The sequence below is a fragment of the Syngnathoides biaculeatus genome, chromosome 16 (genome assembly GCF_019802595.1).
Source record: "Syngnathoides biaculeatus isolate LvHL_M chromosome 16, ASM1980259v1, whole genome shotgun sequence".
Classification (NCBI taxonomy): domain Eukaryota; kingdom Metazoa; phylum Chordata; class Actinopteri; order Syngnathiformes; family Syngnathidae; genus Syngnathoides; species Syngnathoides biaculeatus.
Window position 1 is genome coordinate 9,201,368 of NC_084655.1, and position 27,937 is coordinate 9,229,304.

At 40.4% G+C, this 27,937-nt stretch overlaps 1 protein-coding gene across 1 annotated transcript; it reads right to left on the reverse strand.

Annotated features, from left to right (window-relative positions):
* Nucleotides 1-464: 464 nt before the first annotated feature.
* On the reverse strand, nucleotides 465-27,835 carry LOC133514783 (retinoic acid receptor alpha-B-like). The gene is made up of 9 exons (XM_061846738.1): nucleotides 26,788-27,835; nucleotides 10,214-10,368; nucleotides 9,613-9,754; nucleotides 8,878-9,038; nucleotides 8,553-8,729; nucleotides 8,269-8,473; nucleotides 4,824-4,891; nucleotides 4,275-4,365; nucleotides 465-2,282 (listed from the first exon to the last, which is right to left on the reverse strand). Exons 1-9 carry the CDS (start codon nucleotides 26,984-26,986, stop codon nucleotides 2,047-2,049), a joined length of 1,434 nt encoding a protein of 477 aa, XP_061702722.1. The 5' UTR covers nucleotides 26,987-27,835; the 3' UTR covers nucleotides 465-2,046.
* Nucleotides 27,836-27,937: the final 102 nt, after the last annotated feature.

The window sequence follows — 27,937 nt, forward strand, 5'->3', positions numbered from 1 at the left end:
CCCGTCACGTTCCAGCACTAATTCTCACTAGAAAAGTGGGTGGGCTCAAACAAAAAGGGGCTCCGTCCTGAGTTCTTTAACACATCTAGATATAAATACCATGAAGTCAAACATGGAACTCTGAACTTTTATCTCAAGATTTATTTTTTTATCTGAAACCCAAATGTCTTCAATATGCAGTAAATAAATATAAATGAATAAGGATCTTACCTTGGTGGCACCGCAGCTCAGCTGTAAAGTGTTGACCTCACAGTTCTGAGGTCTAGGGTTTGATTCCGGCGCCACCTGCGTGGGAACTGAAACCATGCCGCACCAAAGTAAGGTGAGTGTACTCCTACACCATCGACAGGCAAAATCACATTAACCTAAATACTGTAGTTCTTTCTGTGGCCCTCATTTTTTTATGTACTGTACAAGCTTCTTCAGACTGACATTTTAAATGATCTGTATTTTATTTTGTACTGCAAGCAACTGTAAATGCATACACAAATCACGTGGGATGGCAGATTAGAGATGTGTATATCTTGTAAATCACTCTGGTATATCAAAATGGTGTAAGGTAACATAAGCAGAATGTAGCATTTAACAGTGACCACAAAAGAGCGTGCACACATATACAGTACACACATTATAGGATTAAGTAGAAAATCATGTATTTTATTAATTCACTCGTGTTTATCTTCTCTCCTTTGAGTGTAACAATAGCGTACAATAAAAGAAACCAAATATTACAATTATCTTGGTTAGGCTGTATAACTTTACCATGACAGTAAAGTCAAAGTAAACACCCCCAGACAAAGAAAAAAAAAAGTTAGCATTTTTCTTCCTCCCAATTTCACATCAAGGTGAATTTAATCAGGCATTTCCTGACACGCACATATGTGGGGTGGAAAGCTAAAATCATCATCTCACCATAATAATTGTTTTTAAAAGCTTCCAAAAAGTTGATCATGCAATAGTACTCCAGAGCTGTAAACACAAATAATAGGTCCCCTTTATTAAAGAAAACACTGGAATTGTAAAAAAATCAAAACAAAAAACAAACAAAAAAAAGATTTGTACCTGGCAGTAGCAATGTATACAAAGTGAGACAGTGGCAGTGTGAACTGGTACAGAGTGGTACACAGTGGTACAAGTACATACATACTCAGATATGGTAGACATGCACTCATGATATCACAGTCTGGTTCGATTAAAGTGCTCACCTACAGGTTGACTGACTTTTAATTCATGAGTTGTTTGCCGCATTTTAAAAGCGCCTCCAGATGTATTTTGTCACAGATGCTACAAAGTGATAGATTTCAGCTGCAATACTTTTAATCAAGCTGTAAAATTGATTCAGGGAAGACAACCCCCCCCCTCCCCCCGTGTTTTGTTAGGGGGCGATGGAAGTAGGGATTTACTGAAGGAAGAATTTGACAGCCGCTTTGGGGAGACAAAATATATAATGTATATATACACGTACACTTAAGAAAATATCCGTCAGTCTGTCACAGCATCTTTTACATAAAATACACTGATTTTGCATAACATGGCTTTTTACGAGAGAAAAATGCATAAGAGGGTTATGATCTATATATAGACTACCCCCATAATCCTTCATCAAATCTGTCCACATCTGACAATGTCCTGTTACTGAGAAGTCAGACAGGTGCAGCCAAACAGCAGGACTCTTTTGTCCAAAAAGAAAAACAAAATAATCTATATGATCTTTATAAAAAGATTTAGCTTTAGAGGGAAATCATATTTTACATTAAATGCATCAAAGATTTTGTCCTGACAATGTGACAATACTGTAGTTCCAACAGCATAATTTAGGCAGGCAAAAAAAAAGTGTTACATATCCAATCTGCAGCTCATAATTCAGCACAATTTAATTAACACCGTGCACATCCGCGTCACCATTGAAGTTTATGGGTTGGGACATTCAGACTCCGTCGATGACAGTTGCTCCACATCAATCTTGTCGCATGGATGGTGCTCTGATAGTGCCACGTACTTCCAAATGATGGTGCTGCGCAAGGCAGAGGTAAGAGGAGTGGAAATTCACTGGGAGGGGGATCTGGCTGGGGGGCTCTGGCTGGCAGAAGAAATGGACATCGGAGACAGACTAGTAGAATTTTGCCGCTTTGTTTCCTCGTGTTCTCTGCCACCTTTGTCTCGTGCCTTCCCTCCTCCGGCACCTTGGCCCTCGAGTCCCTCAGAGTTCTCCAGCATTTCCTGGATGAGTGGAGGCATGGCGCCGGGTATCTCCATTTTCAGCGTGATTACTCGTTCTGCTCCTACGTGTGAAAAGGTGTGGGGCAAGCTTTAAAAAAACGACCACACTTCTAGCACGGTTGTAACTCCACATCATACATTTTATATTTGAAAAACATTTTTATAGTTGTTTTTTTAAAAAAACAACAACCTTCTATTCCTGGAGTAGAGGGTGATCCTGAAGCGAGCATATGCAAAGAATGTTAGCGATCAAAGGAGAGGCAGACAGGTTGATGAATGTGAAGGCAGAAATTCAGACGTTCTGGAGTGAGTTGGATGAAGTTAGAGAGCAGATGTGGGCAACGTACAGCCCCCGGGTTCTGACCAGCCCTAGCAGTCTTTATCAAGTCACAATAATATTTATAGACCCCCTCTAGCAACTATATTTGAAAAAAAAAAAGCAACTTCCCACAATGTCAACGGTGGTTGTTAGGAGAGTGAGAGCAAAACCAAATACCAAAGAGGAAACTTTTGGATGTGTTGAGGAAAAAAAAACTTGAAAATAGCTACCGTTAGTGCAGAGGATTTAGTCGAAAGAGTTTTTTTTAGAAAAAAAAAAGGAATTTTTTTGGGGGGGATTGAGTACTCGACGAGATATTGATTGGATAATTGATTCTAAAAATATTCGATCGTGACGGGCCCATTTCCATGGCGTCAAGAAGTCACTTGGTAGCAGCAAAACACTAATTTAGCCTAAATTACATTTTTTGATTCAATTCAAAGACACAACAAGATGGCATTAAAATAATAATTCTATGACTTTTACCAGAGTATAAAGTAAGTTTATTTCGGCTTGTCCCTTTCTGGGTCGCCACAGTGTGTCATCTCAGATGAATGCACATATGTTTGGCACAATTTTTACACCAGATGCCCTTCCTGACACAACCCTTCTCAGGGAGTGGAGGCCCCAGTGGCACATGAACCCACAACCCCTGCTTTACCAAACCAGTGCTCTAACCACTGAGCTACGGGGACTCTTTTACCAGAGTATAAAAACAGCAAATAGGTGTTTGCCAGTGGATAACCTAGGATAGGTTAAAAAAAAACAAAGAAACAAAAAACACTTTTATGAACATCATAACACATGTAGTTCAATGACATCACTCTGTGTGACAGGAGAATACAAGGAATTCAATGCATAGAATGAATGGTGCCTTATTAGTACCATATTTTCTAGCCCCCGTGGCCTGTTTTCTGATGCAGTTTGGGGTTTTTTCGCTAGTGGCTATTAATAAACATACAATAAAAACTTGTTTGAATGTAAATCCTTAAACATGGCCGTTCCTTATTCTATTATGGCCACGCTTCTGTAGAAGAAGAGGAATATCTCCGTCATGCGTAGAAGAAGACATTATGGTGAAAATAACGCCACGAGAGAATGCAGTTCATGTGTGTTTTGAGCTTGACCGTTTCTGGACAAAAGCTTCTGCCATTGGTTATTTTGAAGCAGATCACTATTCCAAAGGAAAAACTGGCAAAAAGCACATTTGGTAAAGTGCTAGTGGATTTTAAATGCGTGGAGGAGTGTGAAAGTATCTGCCATCATCAACGGATTTAAAAAGGCTGGGCTGCTACCAATGGAGAGCAACACAACTTCAGCTGTTAACTGTGCCTTGATATAAATACGACGAGGGCCACAGGGACACTGAAATGCTGTGTGACAGAAAGACTATGAGGATCTTCAATTCGGATACCGCAGACAAGGACTTCAGTGGATTCAGTGAACAGGAAGAGGAAGTATAAAAACAATGACTTTGCGGTCTGTCGTCCAGAAAATATGTTAACAAATCTGGAGACTATTTGATGGTGGTAATATCAGGTGTTACACACTCTTGGCAAACAAGTTGCACGCAAACAAAGAAACAAACAACCCATACAGATGAACATACAGTATAATCCCCTCCAAATACATTGGAACAGTGACGTTTAGGCCTTTCTTTTTGTGTAGTTTGAAAACATTTGGGTCTGACATCAAAAGATGTTTCAGAAATGACATTAGAGAGTATGAAACTTACCCTTCACGCTGATGCTCCTGAGGTCAGTAATCTTCATTAGGATCTTGGGGAACATACAAGGTTTTTCAGGCCTCCTCCTTCGGACATAGAGCTACACAAAGAGGGGTTACAATAATATGTAGATACAGTTTTTAAACTGGTCATTGCAATTCTTTAGATCAAGGATGCTCTATAAATGCAGTTTCAGAATGTCGCACATAATTTTTTTTTTTACTGACCGACAAACCTGGAGATCTCGTCTGGGAATCTAGTAAGAATTTATTTGTAAATCATCATGTAGTCTTATTGCCTTAGTAAAATTGAGTAAACACTAAGAGCAAAATTTCAAATTTCGTCACCTTTCAGTAATTGCATGTACAGTTAAAAACAGTTTAATAGTTTGAGCCTGGCATAAAAATGTGAACATCTCACTGGTCGACCGCTAAACAGCATCCTGGACTTTACTTGAATTTGTGTGCATACACCAGGAAAGGAGCCGAATGTGTCCCCTTTACCATTGCCGGAAAAAAAAAAAACATGTGGATGTTTTGTTCAAATGAGATGTCAAACCTTCAGAGCTTCTAGCATTGGCTCCTGAAGAACATCCACTTTGTCTGACTCCTCCAGATCCTGACGGTCTGTGAGCACACACACACAAACATGGATAACTGAAAAAAAAAAACGTGCTCAATGAAAGGTTATCCTCAAATATAACAAAACCACAAATGCTACACACACACATCTCAAAAGGTGCCCGCTAACACTAGGTGATGAGCAACCTCAAATCCTCACATCAGCCATTAAAAAAATTCACCAAAATCAAAGGGCAGCACGATGATTTTTGTCATCGCGATGCACATGGATGCACGGTAGTCACATTGCAAAGGTCCTGACAATGTAGGGGGGAAAAGAACTCAGGTACCCAACTACCAACCTTTGAATAGTGCAAAATGTTCTTGTTTCATCTGGTGTATTTATGACACCTCGCTGTTTTATTAAATTATAAAACTGTCATTTAAAACACAATTAAACAATGAACGTCAACTAACCGAAACGCTAGCATATGATAATTAGAAAAAACAGACATGATAGGATTATCACCGACATTACAATTTACAGTAAAATATAACCCTTCGGGAGTATTTGTAAAAATTGCACAATCGAGATTGTAAATTTCTTTCGGCTTGTCCCTTTCGGGGTCACCACAGTGTGTCATCTCAGATGAACGCACATATATGTTTGGCACAATTTTTTACACAGGATGCCCTTCCTGACGCAACCCTTCTCAGGGAGTGGAGGCCCCAGTGGATACAAACCCACAACCCCTGGTTTACCAAACCAGTGCTCTAACCACTGAGCAATCGAGATTGTCCCAGATTATCGCACGACTTGTCACTTTAAACTGCACACATTTCTTCAAATCTCGGCGTCTTTTGGACATATGGTCATTGTACCCGGAATACTTCTATGTTAGTCATTCAAACTACTCTAATTCCTAGAGGATTCTGCATCATTTTGCACAATTGTCAAAACAAAAATACTGGTTTTACCAGATTAATGGCAATTTTTTATGACTCAGTGAATGTTTTTCTCAATGTCTTCATCTCCCAAAAGAATTCTCCGTCAATTGACTTGTCATGCTAGAGTGGCTCCAACTACCAGAGACCAATTCCGTGTGTGTTCTTGACATTCTTGGCAAAATTCAAAATGATTCTGATACAAAGAACACATGGAGCACCCCAGAGATGTAGTGTTGTCTTCAGGTAGTTTGGAGGACATCCAAAAAGATCTTGGGGAAATGTTTCTGTACTTTTAATAAAGATCGCAAACAGGGAACATTATCTTCTTAGCTAATGCTATCGCTAATGTTTGGATGTTAATATGCTGGCATTCTGTTGATTTATGCTCCAGCAGAGGACACGAATCAGTGGTCCAGGTCTGGAAGCAATCTCATACGGACCCACACCATAGCCAAAAAAGTTGATTATTCAAGACATATGGGGTGCTTTTACTTGAAGCGGTGCAGCATTACAGGCGTTATGGTAGCGACGAACCATGCCGACCAATCACATGCGAGTTCAGCCACCCCCTCCAGGTCATCAAATCAGCCTCTTGGGCTGCAATCATTGACTGTGCACAGACTGTGACGAGGAGGAACTAGCCAGAGAGAGAGAAAGAGACTAGGTGTGGAATTGTGCAGGGCACATGGAAACGAACAACCATTCGCACTCACAAACACACCTAAGGGCAATTTATAGTCTCAAAATAAAATATTGCATGTTTTTGGGAGGTAGTATGAAACCGGAGTTCCTGGAGAAAACCCACGCAGGCACTGGGAGAACATGCAAACTCCACACAGGCGGTGCTGGGATTGAACCCCGGCCCTCAGTACTGTGAGACAAATCCTCTAACTAGTCGCGCACTAGGGCGCTCTACGCTGGCCAGTATCTGCTACTCCTATCACTTGTGTACCACTGAAAATGTACCATTTAAGACAAATAATTTAGAAAGACAACTGAGAAAGATGGAACACAAGTAGCCCCAAAAAGAAAAAGAAATTTGTATTCTGCAGATTACAAGCTACAAGTAGTGAAATATGCAGCAGAAAATGGTAATTGAGCATTAGAATTAGAAAATTAAAATTATAATTCAATTAAAATTAATTAGCATTAGAATCAATGTTTGAAGTGAATAAAAAGCTTGAGGGAAGGAGAGGATACTCTAACCGCAATAAAGAAATCTACCTCCATTTTGTTGTGATTACTTTTTCTTTCCTTTCTAGATAAAATGTCTATCTTTGATTTTATAAAATAAATTTCTCCCCAAAATTGTGACTTATAGTTCAGTGCGACTTCCGTATGATTTTTTCTTCATTGTGCATTTTGACCGATATGCCGAAACGACTTCTAGTTCGGAAAATACGGTAAGTTGGGGAACTTGTAAGTCAAGTTACTGTAGTTTGAAGGAGGGCATGACAGAGTTTTTTGCACAAGAAACCAGTTTGATCAGTATGGGCAGATGATTGGAATTTTATGCGAATCCGCATTAATATACATGGCTGATCAAAGACGCCATTGATCGGCTCCGCAAAAGACATTTACTACGTGTCGCCATCATGTACAGTATATTTGATTCCAACCTTGTCGCATGTTTTCTGAGGTCATTTAAGATCACTGGGCTTTGTCAAATCAAACACGTCAGGATACACTCGTTACCACAGCCACAACAACAACAATGGATTGTGTGTGTATTGTGACAGTAAAAAAAAAAGAGAAAAAAAAGAAGAGAATGTGGAAAACGCGTTAGTAGTGGTCACCGGTGCTCAGGAGAAGACGTCCATTCAAGGATTGGTTGGGGTATGTTCACGTATTTTTAATGCGATATGACTCACAAGCACCCAACAAATGTTATGTAGTTGAGCACTAACGGTTGAACAAAAACATGCTAGCGCTCTGTTGAATCATGCGCTAAAATTCCAGTATGTGTGAAGTAATTTAATTACAATAAAGTAATTTAATTACAGTAAGTTAGCACCCCTTTTTGTAATGTTGGTTTGACCCGACTGATTAGAACACATGACCTGAGTATAAAATATTTTTCAAGATTCTCTGTATAAGTGGAAATAGTAATTTACATGGGTGATCAGTTTTTTGAATCTCGCTGATCAGGCACCAAAAATCCTGATTGTTTCAAGCCGAACAAACTTCAGATTTGAACCAGGGACCACAGAACTGTGAGGCAGACGTATCAGTCAGTTGGTCATCGTGTCACCACATTTTAAAATTATTGCTGAAAATGTGTGCAAAGACTGAAAATTGTGTCACTGAGTTATGAAGCCATCGTATATGACAATATTTCACAAATTTCAGTTTTCCTTATTTTTTGGAGGTGTGGCTAAATTTGTGCCCCGTGTGAGTCTATAGGGTTTCCCCTTCCCCACTCCAAGCCTACAGCCCACAAATGCATTTTTCCTGTACAGGGAATTCAAATGTATCAAAAATTACAGATGCAATACCTCCACAGAGTAGGCAGATGGCACTAAGTAATCCAGTTTCTGCATCATCCATCTCCAGTGGGAGCAACTGGTTAGCGAAGGAGAACACGAGGTCTGTGAGCGGCCCAAACCCGGCGTTGTGCATCTGTGTGCGGTTGAGAGTCAGACCATCTGAGAAGGTCATGGTGTCCTGGTCTGGGGTGTAGCGTGTGCAGATCCTCAAAATCTGAGATGAAGTAGAAACACGGCCTTTTAAATACACTTCCTGTTTGAGATTTTGTGTAGATCAAACCAAAAACACAGACCAATATGTCAAGGCAGGCAGCTTTGAGAAGGGTGATCTGATCCGCAATGGTTAATGTTGTGAAGCCGGGCAGCTGCTTAGCGAATTCCACCGTCTTTATAATGCATTTGGTGGACAGTTCACTAAACTTATCCCAAAGGTTGACATCAAGGGGCACACGATACTCAGCGCTGTTGCTCTACAGTCAAGAAAAAGAGACACTAGAAGTCATTACCTATATGAAAATATATTTATTGTGCTTTCACCAATGAAAAAAGCAATTTTCTAGTTAAAATTCAGAGACCATAAAGACTGATGGAGTTGAATAAAATATTGATTGTGAGTACCGTAGTGTACTTTCCCAGCTGACCAAGAGAGGGAAATGTGTCTTGGTGTGCACGGCGAACTTGCTCGATCATCTGCTCTGTTTCTGCCGACAAGACGTAGACCTCCACCTCCGCATGCTTCTTCTCCTCCTTCTTCTTTTTTGTTCGGTCATTTCGGACCACTAACCCCAAAGGTGCAGAAACAAAATGTAAAATTAGAAAGAAAAACATTTTTTTTAAGCTTTGTCTTAGATTAAACACGAGCAGGATTGATTCTATTTCTGGTCGTTAAAATGATACAGAAGGAATTGTTTGAATTTTGAGTTATATTGAATTATGTGAAAAGAGTTGTTTAAAACAAATCACATTTAAATTTAACAATATTAAGAACAAGAATATATAAATAATTAAATCTTTTACAATTATCAGATTCAGTTGTGACTGGCACAGAGGAAAATGTATTCATTTTACAATACGTTTATGATTGTGGTTGTCGTTTGCAGTGGATGATGTTTTTGGATCAAGGCACAATTTAGTGAGGTGGGTGGATTTATTATAACGGCCACCAGATGGTGACAAACATCAACATTAAAATGCGTTTGCTGTCCCCTACTCTCAGTACTATACATTTACTTTCCAGTCTGCCACTTCAGTGAGAAAACTCAATTGTTATATTTCACCGTTTTCAATATATTACTTTTAAGCATATACATAACTCAAGGGAAGAAATATAAAGTACAGCTATAATAAACTCACACTCCTTGGACATTCCAACATCGAGGCATTTCTGCAGTCGACAGGACTGACACCGGTTGCGTGTCACTTTGTTAATGACACAAACTTTGTCTCGATGACAGGTGTATGCCATGTTCTTCTGGATGCTCCTTCGAAAGAACCCCTAAAAACAAATATGACAGAATATTGAAATGATTTCAATTTATTTTGAGATGTAGAGTGACCTTGAGCCGAGACTCTGTGTGGTTAACTCCAGGGAGTGCCTTGGTTGCGGAAAACTTTAACCAAAAACTGTGTGTGTTTTTGTGTTTTGAATGCTCGTAACTGTGGATGAGAAGGTGGGACACGAGTGTGTCCTGAGACCAACAAAAACTCACAATGGTCAACTAAGTAAATACTAATCGCATGTAAAGATTGTGTGTGTGTGTTTATTGGATTAGATAAAGCTAAGAAGATTAGTGATCCTAGCGGAGGTGTAAAGGTCATGGCCTTCACGCTGACACATTATGCAAACAGCCTGTCGACTCAACCTCTGTTTAACAGACTTCCTGCGGGTTGCCTAGCTGCGCTGCTGTTGTTGTTACCCAGAATCTTTATGTTGTGATTGTGAGAGCTCGCCTACCTTGCAGCCCTCACATGCACTGACTCCATAGTGGTATCCTGAAGATTTATCCTGACATACAAAGCAAGGCTTGTAGATACGCGGTGGAGGTGGTGGAGATGGGGGACTTGTGACCAGCAAATCTTCTCCAGAACTCGTGCTTTCTGTTTCTATTGCTGCAAGAAGAGAACAAAAATTTAGTGTGGTACAAATTCAATTAAGTTTCTCCAAGCAAATGATTCACCTTTTGCTTCATTACTTACTTAAAATCTAACCTGGTTATAATTCGGACATTTATTTTGCAGAGGCAGCGCCATTGTTAAACCATGTCTGTTTGAAAACTGCAATTCCAAGGAAGTTGGAGACGTGTAAAACGTAACTAAAAACAGAATACAGTATAACAGCTTTTCAACCTTTATTCAATTGAATACAGTACAATGTTTAAACATTTCAATGTTCAAACCGGTAAACTGTTTTTTAGTGCAAATATTCACTCATTTTTTAATGTGATGCCCGGAACATGTTCCAAAAATGCTGGGCCACGGGCATATTTACAACTGTACTACATCAACTTCACTTTTACCATCACTCAAAAGCATTTGGGAACTGAGGACACTAATTGTTCAAATTATGTAAGTGGGATTCTTTCCCATTCTTGCTTGATGGAAAACTTCAGTTGCTCAACAGTCCAGGGTCTCCATTGACATACTAGTTTCCTCATCTGCATAGTGACCACAGAAGTGAAGGTTTTGGTTTCGTGACGGTTATCCACCGGTGTTGTCTCACGGCTGTCCCATGTTGTCCATTGGTCTAAAACAGGGCTAACCAGGACAAATGTCAATATGACGTAAATGTAGCTTCAGAATTATTTCAGTTTCATGCCTACGTTTTGTAACGTGGGCACAAATGAGTTTCTATCTGCTGTTGGACAATGTTTTACATAAAACCTGGACAGAACATTATTAAATGTCACACCTCAATCACTATATAAGATATGTAAGGGATGGCATCAAAACATGCCAGGTAGGGAGGCAACGTAAGAATAAGAATCATCTTAATTGTTGTCAACATGCATGCACACGAAAGGTATCCTCTGCATTGAACCCATCACAGTTGTGAACACAACATACACACACTGTTAGTGGCACACACCGGAGCACGGGAGCTACTTAACACCTGGGGCGGAGTTCGGGATATCAGTGTCTTGGTGAAGGACACCACAGCCATGGCCTTGAGGGAGGTTGTGGGTGGATAATTAATTATTTTATCCGTATTCTTCGGCCAGCTGGTGACCTGAACCAGAAGCTTTTTACCACTTGGCTGTGGCTGGTATCTGTTTTCGAGTGCTGACCAAACCAAAGTGTGGCTTTGAGCCTCCTGAACTTAGCAGACTACACCCTACGCCGCTCACCTCTATGCCTAGTCACGGATACTCGAATTGACTATCAGTAATTTTTAGCAAGCTTTGAAACCAGAAAAGAAAAATACCCCAAATTGCACACCAAACTACGTTTTGGGCAAATAGGATTCCCTAAGCTGCCAGAAACAAATTATAAACATAGCTTAAGATGGCGACAAACAGGAACACTGTATGTAAGCTTGTCACACTGGAGACACTGCTGAATTGGCATCAAATGTAAAAGTTCTGGAATACAACAGTCTCTAGAAAAGCTTCACAAGATGTTTTATTATGACATCTGTGGGTTACAGAGTTGTGGAAGCGTGGGAGGTAACCTTCCTTTCCCTTCCATTTTCTCAACATTTTTTTCAACATTTTGCCTTCCAAGAGATCCTAAAAACAAAATGTCCGAGGCCATCTGACTTTCTTTGGTTCTTTGGTTGGAACTGGCCACCAGCTAATCGGAGGGCACATCGAAACAAATAATCATTGACACTCACATTTACACCTACGGACAATTTAGTCTTCCATCAACCTACCATGAATGTTCTTGGGATATGCGAGGAAACCAAAGTACCCAGACGAAACCCACACAAGCATCAGGAGAACATGCAAGCACCACACAGTTGAGGGTGAATTTGAACATAGGTCTTCAGAACTGCGAGGCAGATGTGCTAACCATGCCCACTACATTTACCTTTGTAAAATGATAAAAATTTTAACCTATTTTATGTTTGCACATGGTGGCACGGTGGATGAGAGCTAGAGTGTCTGACTTACACGCCTGAGGATGGGGGTTCAAATCCCTGCCCCTCCAGTGCGGCGTTTCCATGTTCTCCCTGTGCATTCGTGGGTTTTCTCCTGGCATTCCGGTTTCGTCCCACATCACAAAAACATGCAAATTGGACATTCTAAATTGCCCTTTGGTGTGTTTCTGAGTGCGAACGCTTGTTTCGTTTCTGTGGCCTGCGATTGGCTGGCAACCAGTTCAGGGTGTACCCTGCCTCCATCCCGTTGACAGCTGGGATAGGCTCCAGCACTCCCCCGACCCTCGTGAGGATAAGCGGCTAAGAAGATTAATGGATGGATAGTTAATGTCCTATCCCCTACCATTCTTTGGCCAGCAAACTAGTTGATCTTGAAATGACACCTTAACCATTCAGGTGACTTCCAATTGGTACGCCCCATTTTGCCTCCATTGCAAGTTGGTGCACCTAATCTATGGTTATGCTCATTCCCTTGGCATCCGCTGCCAGAATAATACTAAAAAAAAAAAGATATGACGAGTGTGTGGTCAAACTGGTTGAGAAATGGTTCATTCTGGCATAGGATCAACTCAGCCAGTGAACAGGTCTCAATGCATTAAAGATGTTTGGCAAGAAGGAAGATGAAGATATCCTGTCGAGTTGTCTCCCCAATGTATAATCATTGCTCTGCTCACTGGCATCCACATTCCAAGTGCCTCTCAATCATGTCACTGATAGGACCTGAATTAGCAGCTACCATAAATTTTTGATATCACAGCTCATAAAATGTTGGCCCTATTAAAGATATCAATTACTATGTTAGTTGGGGGGTTAAAAGGAAGGATCAAGTGTGTGACTTTGACGTAGGGCTGGGAAAAGCAGTTTTCCACTATGAAACAGAATCTGAGCAAATATGTACATTTCATAGAAAAAATGCAGTAAAAATGGATGGAGAAAGTTTGAGCTTTGTATTAATTTAATCTTATTTCAAATACAAGCAAGCCCCTTATTACATGTCCTCTTCTAGATCTGACAATTGCTTAGAGTTGATAATTGTTGATTATCTCGAAAAACTGAGGCAAAATACGGTGCCCGAAATGGTCTCAACTCAATCTTCAAGGATATGTTCACACTGGAGGTCAATTCCAATTCTTTCACCCATATGTGACATGTACCGGATTTTTTTGCATTTCCCGTGTGAACAGTATAATTCAGATTTTTCACCCAGGCCACTTCTGGATACTAAGTAGATATGTATTTGGTGTGAGTGTATGGAAGTAAATATGAGGCACCAGGATTTGAATTTGAAATGCCACAGAAAACAGGATTTGATATGTAACGTAATCACATTTTTAATAGTTGTAAATCAGTGTAACTTTTCAATGTTAACAACTGAACTGGCTACAATTCGCTGTGTAAAATTCACCGTCTGTGCCACCAGGCTGGTTTACACCAGGTGAGATGTGAAAACCCAGCCAATCCAGTTACGCTTTCTTAGTATGTGACGTCACGTGACTAAGAAAGTGTTACTGGACTGGCTCGCTGTTTGGTTCTGACCTGAAGTAACCCTACCTGGTGGCACAGACAGACAGCGAATTGTGGCCAATTCAATTGTTGACATTGAAATGTTACACTGAAATACAACTATTGTAAAATGTGATCACTTTTTTACGTTTCACATTCAAATCCTCTTTTCTGTGGCATGTCAAATTCAAATCCTGGTGGCACATATTTACCTCCATATGAGTACAGTTTAGCTGCTCAGGTCATGCTCATCTGACCTATAAATCAACAAAATGCGACAAATGTAGCAGTTTTTCTACAAAACATGCAAAATGCAATAGTGGAGAAAGGGGCAGTAAACAGTCAATGGCGAAAAGAAGATGGGGAAAGAAGATGCTTTAGAACTGTAAAATAAAAGAAAAGTTTGGCTCCGGTTGCACAGAATCCTTGAAATTGTCATAAATCTCTCAGGATGAGGAACTATATTTACTTCCATAAACATATTGTGCACATGCGTACAAAACACAAGGTACCGTAACTTCACAGATGAATTATGTTCACAGTAGATGTCCCATTCATTATTATGATGTGAATGACAGTTTAAAAAACAAAACAAAACTGCAGTGTGAACATAGCCAAACTGTTTGTGATAAATCAAATCAGTAGTAGGCACGTTGAAGCACCTCCTCTAGGTAACATTAATCTGCCCAAAATGACAATGGCATTGAAACAAGACTACAGAACATTTCGACAGAAAGACAGAGACGGAGTGTGAGAAAAATGATCCTATCCATCAAAGGCAACCCTATACTCTGATAGAAAATAAGCGAGTTCACCCAGGCGTCCAAAGAAGCATGTAGGCGAGTGAATTTACCATGTCAGCATATCTGCCATACCTAAACTGAGATCAGATTTGCTGGTCTGACTGCCATACTGACATGCTCATATTCCCCCGTGAGAACTAAATTGGTGGCTATTGGTACTTTCTGTTGAAGTTTTTTTTTAGTTGGCCCACCGCTTGACTAACTTTTGTTTCTTGTTGCATTTTTACCCCAGGGGTAGGCAGAAAGACACCAAAAGAGACCAGAAAGTAGTCAGATGACAGGTTCAAAAGTAAGTGAAAGTAAGACTGCGTCACTTTAATAACAAAGTCTTTCCTGAAGGACTACTACTAGATTTTGTAAGGGACCAAGTGTGCAGAGCTAGAGCAGTATCTGGTACAGGTCTGAGCCTAATGGGGTCATTTTGCACACTTTGCCACTCTCAATTTCTTCAACCTACACGGCCAAAGAAAACATTTATTTCTGATTGACATCATAACCTTAAATATAGATTGGAACTTTTTCTTCAGAACAATTTGTCTCCACCCATTCTGTCCTTTTGCTTTTGTTCAGAGACATGGCAATGATAGAGTGTGACACATTCTAAGGTCATGACCCTCCAGATTAAAAACACAATCCCTTTGCTTCTGCCCCCTTCCCTCTGCCTCCACTAACCTCTAACCTAACACACACACACACACAACACACACACACACACACACACACACACACACACACACACACACACACACACACACACACACACACACACACACACTTGTCCCCTCCCCCCGCCTTGGTAACCATACCAGACATTCCACCATAGAGAGACTGAGCTTCCCTCAGTTGAGCTACTCTCTTTTAACCAAGGGAACCAACATAGGGTAATGGGACTGTCCCATAGCCTCAGTCCACAGCCGAATACAGTGTTTCACTGTCTGTCCTTCGGATACTTCATTCATATTTGTACTTGTGTACTTCAGGCACACTATTCAGTTTCCAAAGAACTGGCAGTCTTTCTAAAGCCCCCACCTCCCCCCACCCTTACACAGCTGGTTGAGGCTGGGAGTTATGCCAAAGTTGCAGTAACACTGCCAAAACTACAGAGATGCATAGGTGAAAGAGAAGTGCTAACTGCAACACGACAAGATTTCCCAAATACGACAGTCTGTCAAAATGCTGTCTAGTTAGAATGGTGGCCACTTCATCGCAAGTACGAAACACCAATAATTTTGAAAATCATATTATGTGTTTTGAGAAAGCAATGGAGGGTTTTTTGTGTCAGAAAAAAAACACACACCTCATTTTAGTTCAAATTACCGTGACCTTTCAAACTGTCTCTTGCCTTATAAACAACTTAAATAGGGGTAATGTAACAATTTTCCACAGTAAGAGCAGTGTGGGCAGGGAAGTAGGTCATGTCCTTAAGTAATTTTTTTTGTCGTCAATTGATGTGTTGAAGAGGATTTTACAGGCATATTTAGTGATTTTTGCATGATTAAAAAAACTCCACAAAGATGTCAGACACTTGCCACATTTGTTTGTCCATCCATCCGTTTCCTTTGCCACTTATCCTCACGAGGGTCGTGAGAGTGCCGGAGCCTATCCCAGCTGTCATCTGGCAGGAGGGGGGGGTACACCCTGAACTACCCTGAATTGGTTGCCAGCCAATCGCAGGGCACATCGAGACAAACAGCCGCACTCACAATCACACCTAGGGGCAATTTAGATTGGCAAATTAATGTTGTTTTTTGGCATGTGGGAGGAAACCGGAGTGCCAGGAGGAAACCCACGCAGGCACAGGGAGAACATGCAAACGCCACACAGGTGGGGCCGGGATTAAACTCGGGTCCTCAGAAGTGTTAGGCCAACGCTTTACCAGATGATCCACAGTTCCGCCTAGATTTATTTGTAAGAAAGTAATTTATTTGACTTACGTCTTTTATTTCTCAATCTTCCTCTCTTATGCGCTCTTCTAATGACAAAGTAGGGACTGTTTACATTGTAATGTTTTAAACTTGAAAAAAAAATGTTAAAAATAGTGCCACTTGACTAAAGTAATATTAATAGCACCAATCGAATATTAACGCATATGCCAATCATTTTCACTTTCATAACACTCCACATCTACTTTAGTTAACATTATATCATTCGAAAATAATGGTGGTCCTAAGTGTGAATTATTGTTTACATTTGCCAAATGTCTGCATATGGCGGCGAACATAACAAAAACAACATTGCTACTCCACTCCCTAACCCTGTATTTGTATTATCCAAAACAATACAAGGCACAAGGAGTTATTATTTATTCTTTACTCAGTGTCACCGCCACCTACTGGAATGGTAGGATATGCATATTTTCTGGATATAAAGACTGGATATTTTAGGCCATAACAATTTCTACAAAAGATTGATGAGTGACTACTTTATCAAAGAAATACAAGATGCTTTTACATTAACAGTTGAGCACACGAATACATTTACTTCAGACAGTTATTACATTTACATCTGGCTGACATCCTAAAAGCTGAGGCGAGGTGGGAAATATCTAAGTTAATTTACGAGAATCATTTATACAATTTATAATTTCATGCTGAAAACCCTTTGCATAAATGATTCATAAAAAGCAGACGAATGCAAAATATGTCCATAGGACTTCATTTGAACTGTCAAAACGCCAGACAATGAAACTGTGTTTAGTGTTCTAAATAGCATCCAACTACACAAAACAAGCACCGATCGTTCATGGCATGTGTAACTCGGTCTCGGAAGTAACGGAGACCTCTGAGATGACTGAGAAGAGTCTTAAAAAAAGATCTTGAAGAGAGTAATCATCAAACAAGTGTACAGTGCCATAAATATGAACATGATGGATGAGAGAACGGGCAGGGGCAAATACAATGGGCCAGTGTGGTGTGTTCGGGAAGGTGAGCAGGTGATTGCAGGTAAAGACAGATAATCGGGCAGGTTTAAGATGATCTAGTTCTAAGCCAGGGAGAGAGGCAGGATGAATAAATAAATGATAATGAGCCTCACTATCATGAGGTGAGTTGGTTCAGACACAGGAATAAAAGTTCTTTTAGCTTGTGACATCCCCGAGCTAAATACATAACAAAGTGGGTAAATACACTTCAGGAATAAAAAAACACCCTTCCATCTCTTGTTTTTATTGTGTTGGACCAGAAGCTAGATTGCTACTATCTTGAGTTCTGGTTATCAGTTTTCAATCAGTAGTTTTGCTTATCAGGATTTCTTTCTCCTTACTATACCTTCAAAAGGAGAAGGTAAAAGGTCAGCTTTATAGCATTACACAATGAATATGATTGCACTATTACACAATGAATATGATTGTACAGTGACAAAGGTGCTGCATCATCCTTTTTATGTTCTTTTTAATTCTGAAGAAACCAAATAAATGCAAGATAATCAAATATGACTTCCAACGCCCACAAGGAAAAAGCTCCATGACTGCGAGTAAAGCGGTATTAACTACTACTTCTACTGAAAATACCACACCAAAAGTCAATAAGAGGAGTCAGAGGGAGTGGCTGTGGGTTAAATCACTCCACCAACAATTTCATTGGCTTCTGGCATAGTATCTGAAGTTGAAAACTGCCTGTGTGTAAAAGGCCGTGATTGCAGTACAGTATAAAGTTAAAACTCTCAGATTCAATTCCCATCCCGCTTTGCATTGAAAGCAATTGTCAACATCTCAGACGCTAACAATACTGTGACCAAACAATTTAATAATCCCAATGCCCTGAATTGTCCATAGGTGTGAATGTAAATGCTTGTTTGATTATATGTGCCCTCCGACTGGCTGAGACCAGTTCAGGGTACACCGGGCCTCTCGCCCGAAGTCAGTCGTGATGGGTGTCAGTACACCGGCGACCTAAGTGAGGATAAGCGGTTCAGAAAATGAATAGCTGGATGGGTGAATGCCCCAAATCGCAACAGCTGTAGGAATGCCTAATTTGGACACAGCAATGTACAAGTTAATGCCTACACTACTGTTATGCCTCTAATGAGACAATTTTGCAGGAATGCAGTGAAAAGGGGACTTTTTCAAATCAATCTGACATAATGATACTACTGTGTGTACATTACATTGCATTCTTGTACAATTGTGAAGTCCTTTCTAAATCAAAAGCCTTTATTGTCATGCTGTGCATGAAAAGAGTGCTTCTCCACAAGGTGCAATAAATTAGAATAACAATCGAAGAACATTTTAGGTAAAAAACAATAAATAAAACATCAAGACACAGTTGTTGCTGTTTTATCTATTGTTTGTGAAATGTGAGTAAATGTAAATTAAACAACAAGTATCATAGGTACTATTTGTTAGTATTTTGCCATGAAAATTAAAAAAGGCACAGTTGTTGCTGTTTTAACAATTGTTTTTTACCTAAGATGTTCTTTGATTTTTATTGTATTTTATTGCATCTTGCGGAGAAGCACTCATCATTTCATTGTATATGTAGCATATAATGACAATAAAGGCTTTTGATTTGATTTTGATACCATAGATTGTGGTATCAGGCGGCACGGTGGCTCAGCTGGAAAGTGTTGACCTCACATTGCTTTAATAGGATAGGAAACAAACAATTTTAAACATTGCAGTATCCTGAAAACGCACCAAAGTGAGTCTACACCTAAGCACCCAAATATTCCAACACACGGAAGTAGCAATGACGACTAATTTGGTGTGTTTACGTCTGATATGAACCCATCAATGTGTCAATTAAGCAGTCACTCTCATTTGAAAAATGTACGGGTGTGGTCAGTCATGCTGGCAGATAAAGTTGCGAGTGTGATTAGGGATGTAATCTCAAGATCTTAAAATAACTTACTCGATTAAAATAACATAACTGTAAATAAAAAATAAAATATAGAAATACATTACTAAAATAGAAAACAAAAAGGTTAACTCAGAAATGATAATTTCCAATTTCAAATAACATTAGTAGAACATGATATAAAATGGTATTTAAAAATTTTCATTAAAAAAAATTCTTCATCTGGCATGGCGGGACTGCGGTAATTAGGAGGCCGGCTTGCTAGAACGCGCCTTTATGTGTGTGCGCTCGGCGTATAGGCCACACCTGAATGAAGCGACGAGGTGGATGATAGTCTAACGTCTTTTTTTTGGGGGGGGCACGCCGTCACACTGCCTCATGATCGAGGCATTGAGCAACCCTGGTATAACTGAATTGGCTCATTATGTTGACGTAAATGCGCTCGCAGTACGTGAAGCAGCTCTGAACATGCACTTTTGGTCTAACTTCTATGCATGCTCAATACGGTTAACTTGCATTTCCTCTTTCCGGGTGAATACTGGTTGTTTTGGAGCAGGCTTGTTTAGTTAACAACGTTTATAAAATAAACACGTAAAGATTACACAAAATAAGCGACGTCTTTCAATATCTGTTTTTTTTCCAACTGTAACAAATTTTACGCGCGTGATTTTTTTTCACGCTCGACTGTGCAGATTTGCAACCACCAAGGCGCGCAAGCGCAGTCGCGCTCGTCAAATGTGAACAAACGTAAACCAAACAACAAATATCACAGATACGATAGAGTATTTCTCCCATGAAAATTAAAAAATGATTTTCCGACTTTTAACACAAAACGTTCACTGCGCACACAATAGCCTTTTACCTTCCACCTCAGAGCAAACTGTTGGTTTTTGTGTGGGTTGATAGACATATAACCGTTTGTGGGCTCAATTTATGAGATGGTACAATGCTATAATGCCACTAAAGAAAAAAGAAATTCTAACTTTCAAGATTACAATTTGCAAATGCTGTGATTGTATGTGCGTAGCATGCACTGTGGGTGTTTACATCATCATTTTATAGACAATTAGCTCGCAATGACAGGATACATCTGATTTGTCCACATTGCCTCATTGGCAGCTATTCGATTGATATCACATATATTCAAGTCTTGATTCAGATCTGAGGATCTCTGACTCCAGCCATTTTTGAGTGGAATGAAGACCCAAAAAAAGGACTACAATGTGATTTTTTTTCTTTTTTTTAATCAACACACCATTTTTTTTACAACATGCACGCTCGAGCTAAAGATTGTTTGAGAGGCCGATGTGATATCAAGCTCAATATGTTTTCCAGCTCATTAGTTATGACTTTGACTCCTTCTACCGCATCAAGGTAAGTAAACATTACTCAGGGACACCTTGAGCTGCTGCACACTGAGCCATGCTCTCGAACCAGCTAAACTCTCATGTCATGTGTGGGGTTCTGCAACCTTTTTCAAGAATAGACGATTAGTTGAACACCATATTTGTGATGATTCAAAATTTGAATTGCAGATGTACACTGTAGCAGCTTGCCAATCAAAATCCCCATAACTGGAAGCTTTCATACATGCTAAATATTCATATATTGATTTTAAGCAGTACAGATAGAACCGTCCCTGAACTACCTCAAGTCACACTAATACAACATATTAACGATACATACTGTATCTTGTGTTTTACAACAATTAGAATTTGTAATGTACTTGTAAATGAAATAGTTATGCTTGTGGCCAAAATGTTGGCAATCAGTACGTAGTAAGCGAGCGAGCGCTTGGTTTTATTCTCATCCAGGCTCTTTTGCAACATTCCTAGATTATTACAGTGTTCATGGTGTAAAATCAAGTTATAATAACCATGTTGAATTGTGAATTCTTCTTCTTTGTTACTGTAAGTGTGTATTTCGTTGCATGTACCACATTGTTCCTAAGAACCCAAGTTGTGCATAGCAGGAACATCGACTGTCAATCAAACTGAACCCCAGTTGCATCAAGAAGTTCAGTTCTTGCTGCACATGTGGAGAAAGCAAATGATGTTCCCACTTTCTACTGAGAGTAAAAACAAAAAAAAATTGAGCTTTATTTTTCACTTTAAAATATAATTTGCATTTATTTGATATAATTTCTCACGGTTTAATAATAACATTTTTTATTTCATCTTTTTTAATGTAGAATATCCATCCATATATAGGTGGCACAGTGGATCAGCTGGAAAGCATTGGCTTCAGTTTTGAGGACTGGGGGTTAAATAGTTTATTCACTTTTCAATATTAAATGCGGCAGCACGGTGACTCAGTTGGTAAACAGTTGGCCTCACAATTCTGAGGTCCCAGGTTCAATCCCGGACCCGCTGTGTGGAGTTTGCATGTTCTCTTAATTGACACTCTAAATTGCCCCTAGGTGTGATTGTGGGTGCGGCTCTTTGTCTCGATGTGCCCTGTGATTGGCTGGCAACCAGTTCAGGGTGTACCCCACCTCCTGCCCGCTGACAGCTGGGATAGGCTCCAGCACTCCCCGAAACCCTTGTGAGGATAAGCAGCTAAGAAAATGGATGGATGGATGGATATTTAATGGTATAGTAGGGTGATAAAGTCCTCAAAAATATCACCTTTTTTTAAAGGAATCATCATAAAAACCACAATAAAGAAAAATAACATTTTAACAGTTGCTACAGTATTTGTTTGTCCGAAGTGCGATCTAACTTTCTGGAAAAATGTCACAAGCTGCTCATATCTGTGCCATGTGTTAATATGTGTGGGTGCTGGCTAGTGGCTAGCCACTGAATTCACAATATATACAGTAGCACCGTACTGCAGAGATGGATTCTGTGTGCATGCTTTCTCCACGGTATCAGAATTTTATGGAAAGTTGACCAAAAAAACTGTAGAGAAAACTGAAAAAAAAAAAAAAAAAAAACAATACTGGATGCTTCCATGTGAGCAACCTATAGACAGGAGGGTAGAGTAGCCACATACTGTACTCAAGTAAAAGTAGTCACTCTAAAATAATATTCATCCATCCAAAGCGTGAGCTGCTTATCCTAACAAGGATTACGGGCGTGTTGGAGCCACTCCAAGCTATCTTCAGGCAGGTGGCGGGGTACACCGTGAATTGGTTGCCAGCCAATTGCAGGGCACTAAAGTATAAACAACCATATGCAGACACAATCACACCTAAGAACAATTTGGAGTCGCCAATGAACTCACGTTTTTGGGATGTGGGAAGAAACCGGAATGCCTGGAAAAAACCCACGCAGGCACGTGGAGAATATGCAAACTGCATACAGGCAGAGCCAGGATTTGAACAATAGTCCTCAGAACTGTGAGGCAGATGCTCTAACCAGTCATCCACACTGCCACCTCTGAATAAGATGATCCAAGTAAGAATAAAATGTATACATCCAAATATTTACATGAGTTAGTACGAAAGTACACAATGAAAAAAATAAATTAAAAAATAACTTTTTTTACACACACACACACACACACACACACACACACACACACACACACACACACACACACACACACACACACACTCACATATATGGGCATCGACATACACTTCCCACCATTTGAATCTTTAACTGCCCAAAAACCAACAACATATACATTGGGCCCTACAGAGACATTATTTGCTTCATTCACTAAATTTACATCACAAAGAGACTGTTTGGTGAACAGACTTATTGATTGTGTCTGTGTGCGACACCATAGGGATAGTGCTAATGATGCCATATCCACCGCCAAAACAATTGAAACATCTGCAATTTACTGCAATGCTAGACAAAAATGGAACAAGTTGCCCACAGAAGTGACCTCAGTCCCAAGTCTGAATGTTTTTAAATCCAGGTTTAAAACTCTTTTTTCACCCTCATGTGTTTTAAAGTATTTCCACTGTTTAAAATGTTTTATTTATTTGTATTCAAATATTTTTAATCATGTAAATCACAGTGTGTGAGATGAACGATACAAATAAATTTGCTTTGCAAGGTGTTTTTAGTAGTGGGCTGAAATACCCAACTTTGGGCAGTTACAATTTAAGAGCTTCATGATAAAGCTGTTGTTTTTTTTGGAGTCTATAAAATAACCACCCCCCCACTCACACACACACACACACACACACACAAAATGAGTCATTTTGATTGGCTCGCAAAGGCTACGTGTGGTATCATGTGACTCCCTTGTGTCGTCTGATTGGTAAATTGAAGTCAAATGACATTAGTGATCACGTTTGATTGCCGCAAGGGGCACACTTTGTAAAAGTTGAAGATGGGAGTCTAAAAATAGATACGCACACTCAAGAATGAATAAATAAATGTAGCAAATGAGATGTTAGTCATTGTAATGGAGTATAAGTAGCAATCCTTGTGTGTTTCTTTCAGATTGTCCTTTTCGGGGTTGCCACAGCATGTCATCTCATATGAACGCATATATTTGTTTGGCACAATTTTTACACCAAGATGCCCTCCTTGATGCAACCCTCCTCAGGGAGTGGAGGCCCCAGTGGGATACGAGCCCACAACCCCTGGCTTACCAAACCAGTGCTCTAACCACTGAGCTACAGGGCCTCATAAGAAGCATTTCACATAAATACTCAAGTAAAAATTAAACACATGGTTTAAAGTACTCTGACAAATACAGTTTGTAGAAAAATGTTACTTGAGTGAATGTAACAGAGTAAATGTAGAGCAGGGGTGTTCAATGCGTTGACCACCGAGGCAGTTTTGGTCAATTGTGTGACGGCGTGCCCAGTCCCAAAAAATGCAGCATCTTATCATTCATCTCGCCGCTTGATTCAGGTGTGGCCAATACATCGATCGTGGACACATAAAGCTGCGTTCTTGCAAGCTGGCCTCCTATTTACCCTCTCTCTCTTGCTTTCTTCATGGCTGTCATGACGATTTGCGCGTTATCATTTATGATATGACTAGGATTTTAACACAAATAATGGAAGTTGATACACAATATTTGCCTTCACAGGCCACATAAAATCACGCGGCCCCAGGCCTCAAGTTTGACACCTGTGACCTATGGTGTCCTTCAAAGGTTAGTTCTTGGACCCCTCCTGTTCAGTCTGTATATACTACCCTTGGGTCTAATTCACAATGGGATGAATTCGCAATAAATTTCACAGAGCTGGCACAATTTCTAAAGACTCATTAATAACTGAGACAAAATGATTGATTATGCCCATCTAAAGTCAGTACCACTTGCCCAAAATCAGTGTCTGACCTATAAATCCTCTTGTGGATGAGAGGTCAAAATTCTCCACACAAAATCTGACTACAAACGTGATCTAACGCTGATAATTTTGCAAAATTAGTGTATGTCAGGGGCTGTTGGGTGTGAGTGGATTACACAAAGAACAGAGACAGCGTAACAATGTGTTCTTTTTGTGAAAAAAGCAGCTTTGATGGTGTATTGAAACGCTATTAACACAAACTCCTGAAGAAAAATGCAGTGTAGACAATTGCTCTTTCATCTCCACCCCATAAAAAAGATAGGACACGAAATGAAAACCATCCCCAGTCAAATGCACAGCATAAAAAGGCTGGCTACAGCTGAAGACTCTGTCAAGGACAAATTAATTACTTACTCGGATTCCCAACGCCACGCCACGCAATGGCCGGGTTCCCTCATGCACATCCACAATAAATAGGTCTATTTGATATGAACACCGATACGCAACTATTCAACTCCTCCCTTTTTCGCACACTCAGGTCAAACTTATTCAGTGTACTCTCACATTCCCAGGCAAACTGTGAGTGTGAGAGGATCCATGTAGTGTGTGTATCGTTGTGTACATGCGCCCCCTTTGTGTATCTTAAGCAGACGGAGGGAGAGAGGGGTCATTCAGTGCTGAGAAGTGATGACTGGGCAGCTGACACAGGAAAGAAAGAGGCAGATAGAAGGTGGATAAAGAGAGAGAGAGATGTAGGTCACTTCCCAATTGTCAGTGAGTCACTGCTCTAGATCACACCCAAACACACGCATACACAAAGCCAAGTACCATCCCACGGGTAGCGCTTGCAAATCACTGAAGCGCTCGTCGAATCTCAATGTGTGTCTGTGTCCATTCGGCCTTTGACCTTTGAACCGGTTTAATGCTCATCATTCCAGTCACACACAAAGACACACACACTCAGGAGGTTAACCCCCATCGACCACCCCAAAGTCCCAAGTCCTCACCAGCCCCCGCTCTGTCCTACATCAACTTAAAAACAATATCAGAAAAAACAACAACCAGGTCTTCCTCAAAACATCTGTAGTCATTGATCACCATAACATGTAACATGCAAATATAGGAAGTCATAATTATGGCTTCATTTTACATCACCAGTCAATGGTGTTTGGCAAACATTGACCAAAACCGAATATTCCCATTCTTAGTTACAGCTATATCTTAGTCTTTTCCGCTTATGTATTTTACGTTGAATAGTTACAATGTGATTTTTGAAAATATGCCTGAATGCTTAACTATCAATCAGGTGTCTCATGGATTATTTGTTTATAAAGTTAATCTGCATGTTATAACTATAGGATTATGGAAATTGTGCAAATATAACTGTCTACATAAAATAATTGTTAAATTCATCTATAGCTATTATTGTTTTGCAGTTTATAAAAACTGTATTAAAATGGTAGGTACTCAACTAACCCTAATTAAATCCCATCTAAACTTAGAACTAAGTGTTTAACTAATATCAATCACAGGCAAATCACTGAATGTGAAGCTCTGGGTGTCCTTGGGTGGTAACTGAGTGCAGGCAGCTGTTGCTCTACTGAAGGCCATTTCAGTGAAAGACAAAAAGTCTGAACAGGGGAATAATTTTTGATGCAAAATTAAGTCACGTCCAAGACACTAAGTAGTATAAAAAAAAGAAAAAAAGACCGCAAACACACTCAAAGTGGTCAAGGAAGCACAGAAAGATAAGGAGGCACTAGATTACAGCTTCATTCACCAAACAGTGTGGTACTTCACTTAGGTGAATTGTACACTCAACATTTAAGATTTGGTCTGGTTTGAAATTTGGTCTCATTCTGTCAAGCATAGCTCTCAAGGAGACACAAATTACTTTTCAAATATTTGAATGGGAAATAAACAGTGCTTATTTCTGTACTGTGGCTATACCTCTAGTCTGGATAATGACAGTAAATGATGGGAATCAGTCACCTTAATAAAATAAGAGGATAAAATGATTGACTTTTCTGAACGAAACCATCTCATATTTCCATTAATAGCTAGAAGAGACACGGCTCCTTTTAAGTATGTATTAAGTACAACACATCATGCTTCACGGAGACTCACAGTGGCAAGATCCGCTCCAGTGCCTGCCGGTCACCAGGGACCCTCCGAACGGCCTCTGAAGCCCCCCGACGCCGCCGAGGAGTCCTTTCTCAGGCTCGAAACCCGGTGGTCTGTGGTAGTAGTCCATGCCCAGGAAAGAGCCACTATTGGGGCTGCGGGGGCTGGGGCTCAAACCCACAACATCCACGCTTTCATACATCCCTGTAACCGTTTTACGGTATTTAAAGTGGAAAAAAAAAAAAAAAAAAAACAATATAGAAGCTTACGGGCGGCGAACAGAGAGGGGGAGGGAGACAAGAGTTCACATCTTCATAAAGGACTGATGGGCGAAGGAGAGGGGGAAGGGACGGGGGGGCTGACCGGTCCTTTTGACCTTTCCACCCAACACGCAGCCCCGTTTGCACCACCAGTTAATACCTTGTTTTGTTTTCTTCTCTCACTGTCTTTTCTTACATTCACGGTGTTACAAGTGACAGACAAACGAACAAGCGTGATGGTGGGGACTCGAGTCCATGGAAGCACACGCCAAAAAAAAAAAAAAAAACAGACGGGCTGAGCGTTACATTAAAACGTCCACACACGTGGTGTGCGACTTATAATGAGTCGGAACGTACCTGGTTTCGATTTAAACAATAAAATCAAACAAAAACAGCGCTTTCAATTCGTATCGCTAGCTAACACGAAATCCCTGCGGACCTTCAAGCTTGGTGTCATTCAGCTTCTGAATGTGCCCGAGTCAGGTAGCAGCCGGCCGGCAGTGGCGGCGGTGTGTCGTTCAATCCATGCTGCCCCCCTGGGGGCTCAAAGTGGCTCACGGAGCGCTCCAAAGTCAGTCGCCAGTTGGTGGCATGCGCAGTTTGGTTCGCTCCAGTTCAACGAGTCCACGGGGCGACCAAGATGTAAAAATCCGTGGCACTTTAAAATTGCCGCTGTGTGTCTACTGAGAGGTCCTGCTGCCCGCTACGCTGAACACAAGTACACCGGGACTGTCTCCAGGATGGCGCTTGTTGTGGTCTTCTCCGCCTCTGTCCTGTGGTAACCTCCGGCCTGTACCCGTTGCACCTCCCCGCCCCCCGTGTGTGTGTGTGTGTCTCTCTCTCTCTCTCTCTCTCTCTCTCTCTCCTCTCTCTCTCTCTCTCTCTCTCTCTAT

Excerpts from the sequence above, each read along its gene's own strand:
- LOC133514783 (XM_061846738.1), bottom strand. The coding sequence starts at position 26,986 with ATGTATGAAAGCGTGGATGTTGTGGGTTTGAGCCCCAGCCCCCGCAGC. Across the intron at positions 10,369-26,787 it reads CTGGAGCGGATCTTGCCACT|CAATAGAAACAGAAAGCACG; the intron begins GTGAGTCTCCGT and ends CTCTTCTTGCAG. Across the intron at positions 9,039-9,612 it reads TGTTGGAATGTCCAAGGAGT|TGGTCCGAAATGACCGAACA; the intron begins GTGAGTTTATTA and ends CTTTGGGGTTAG.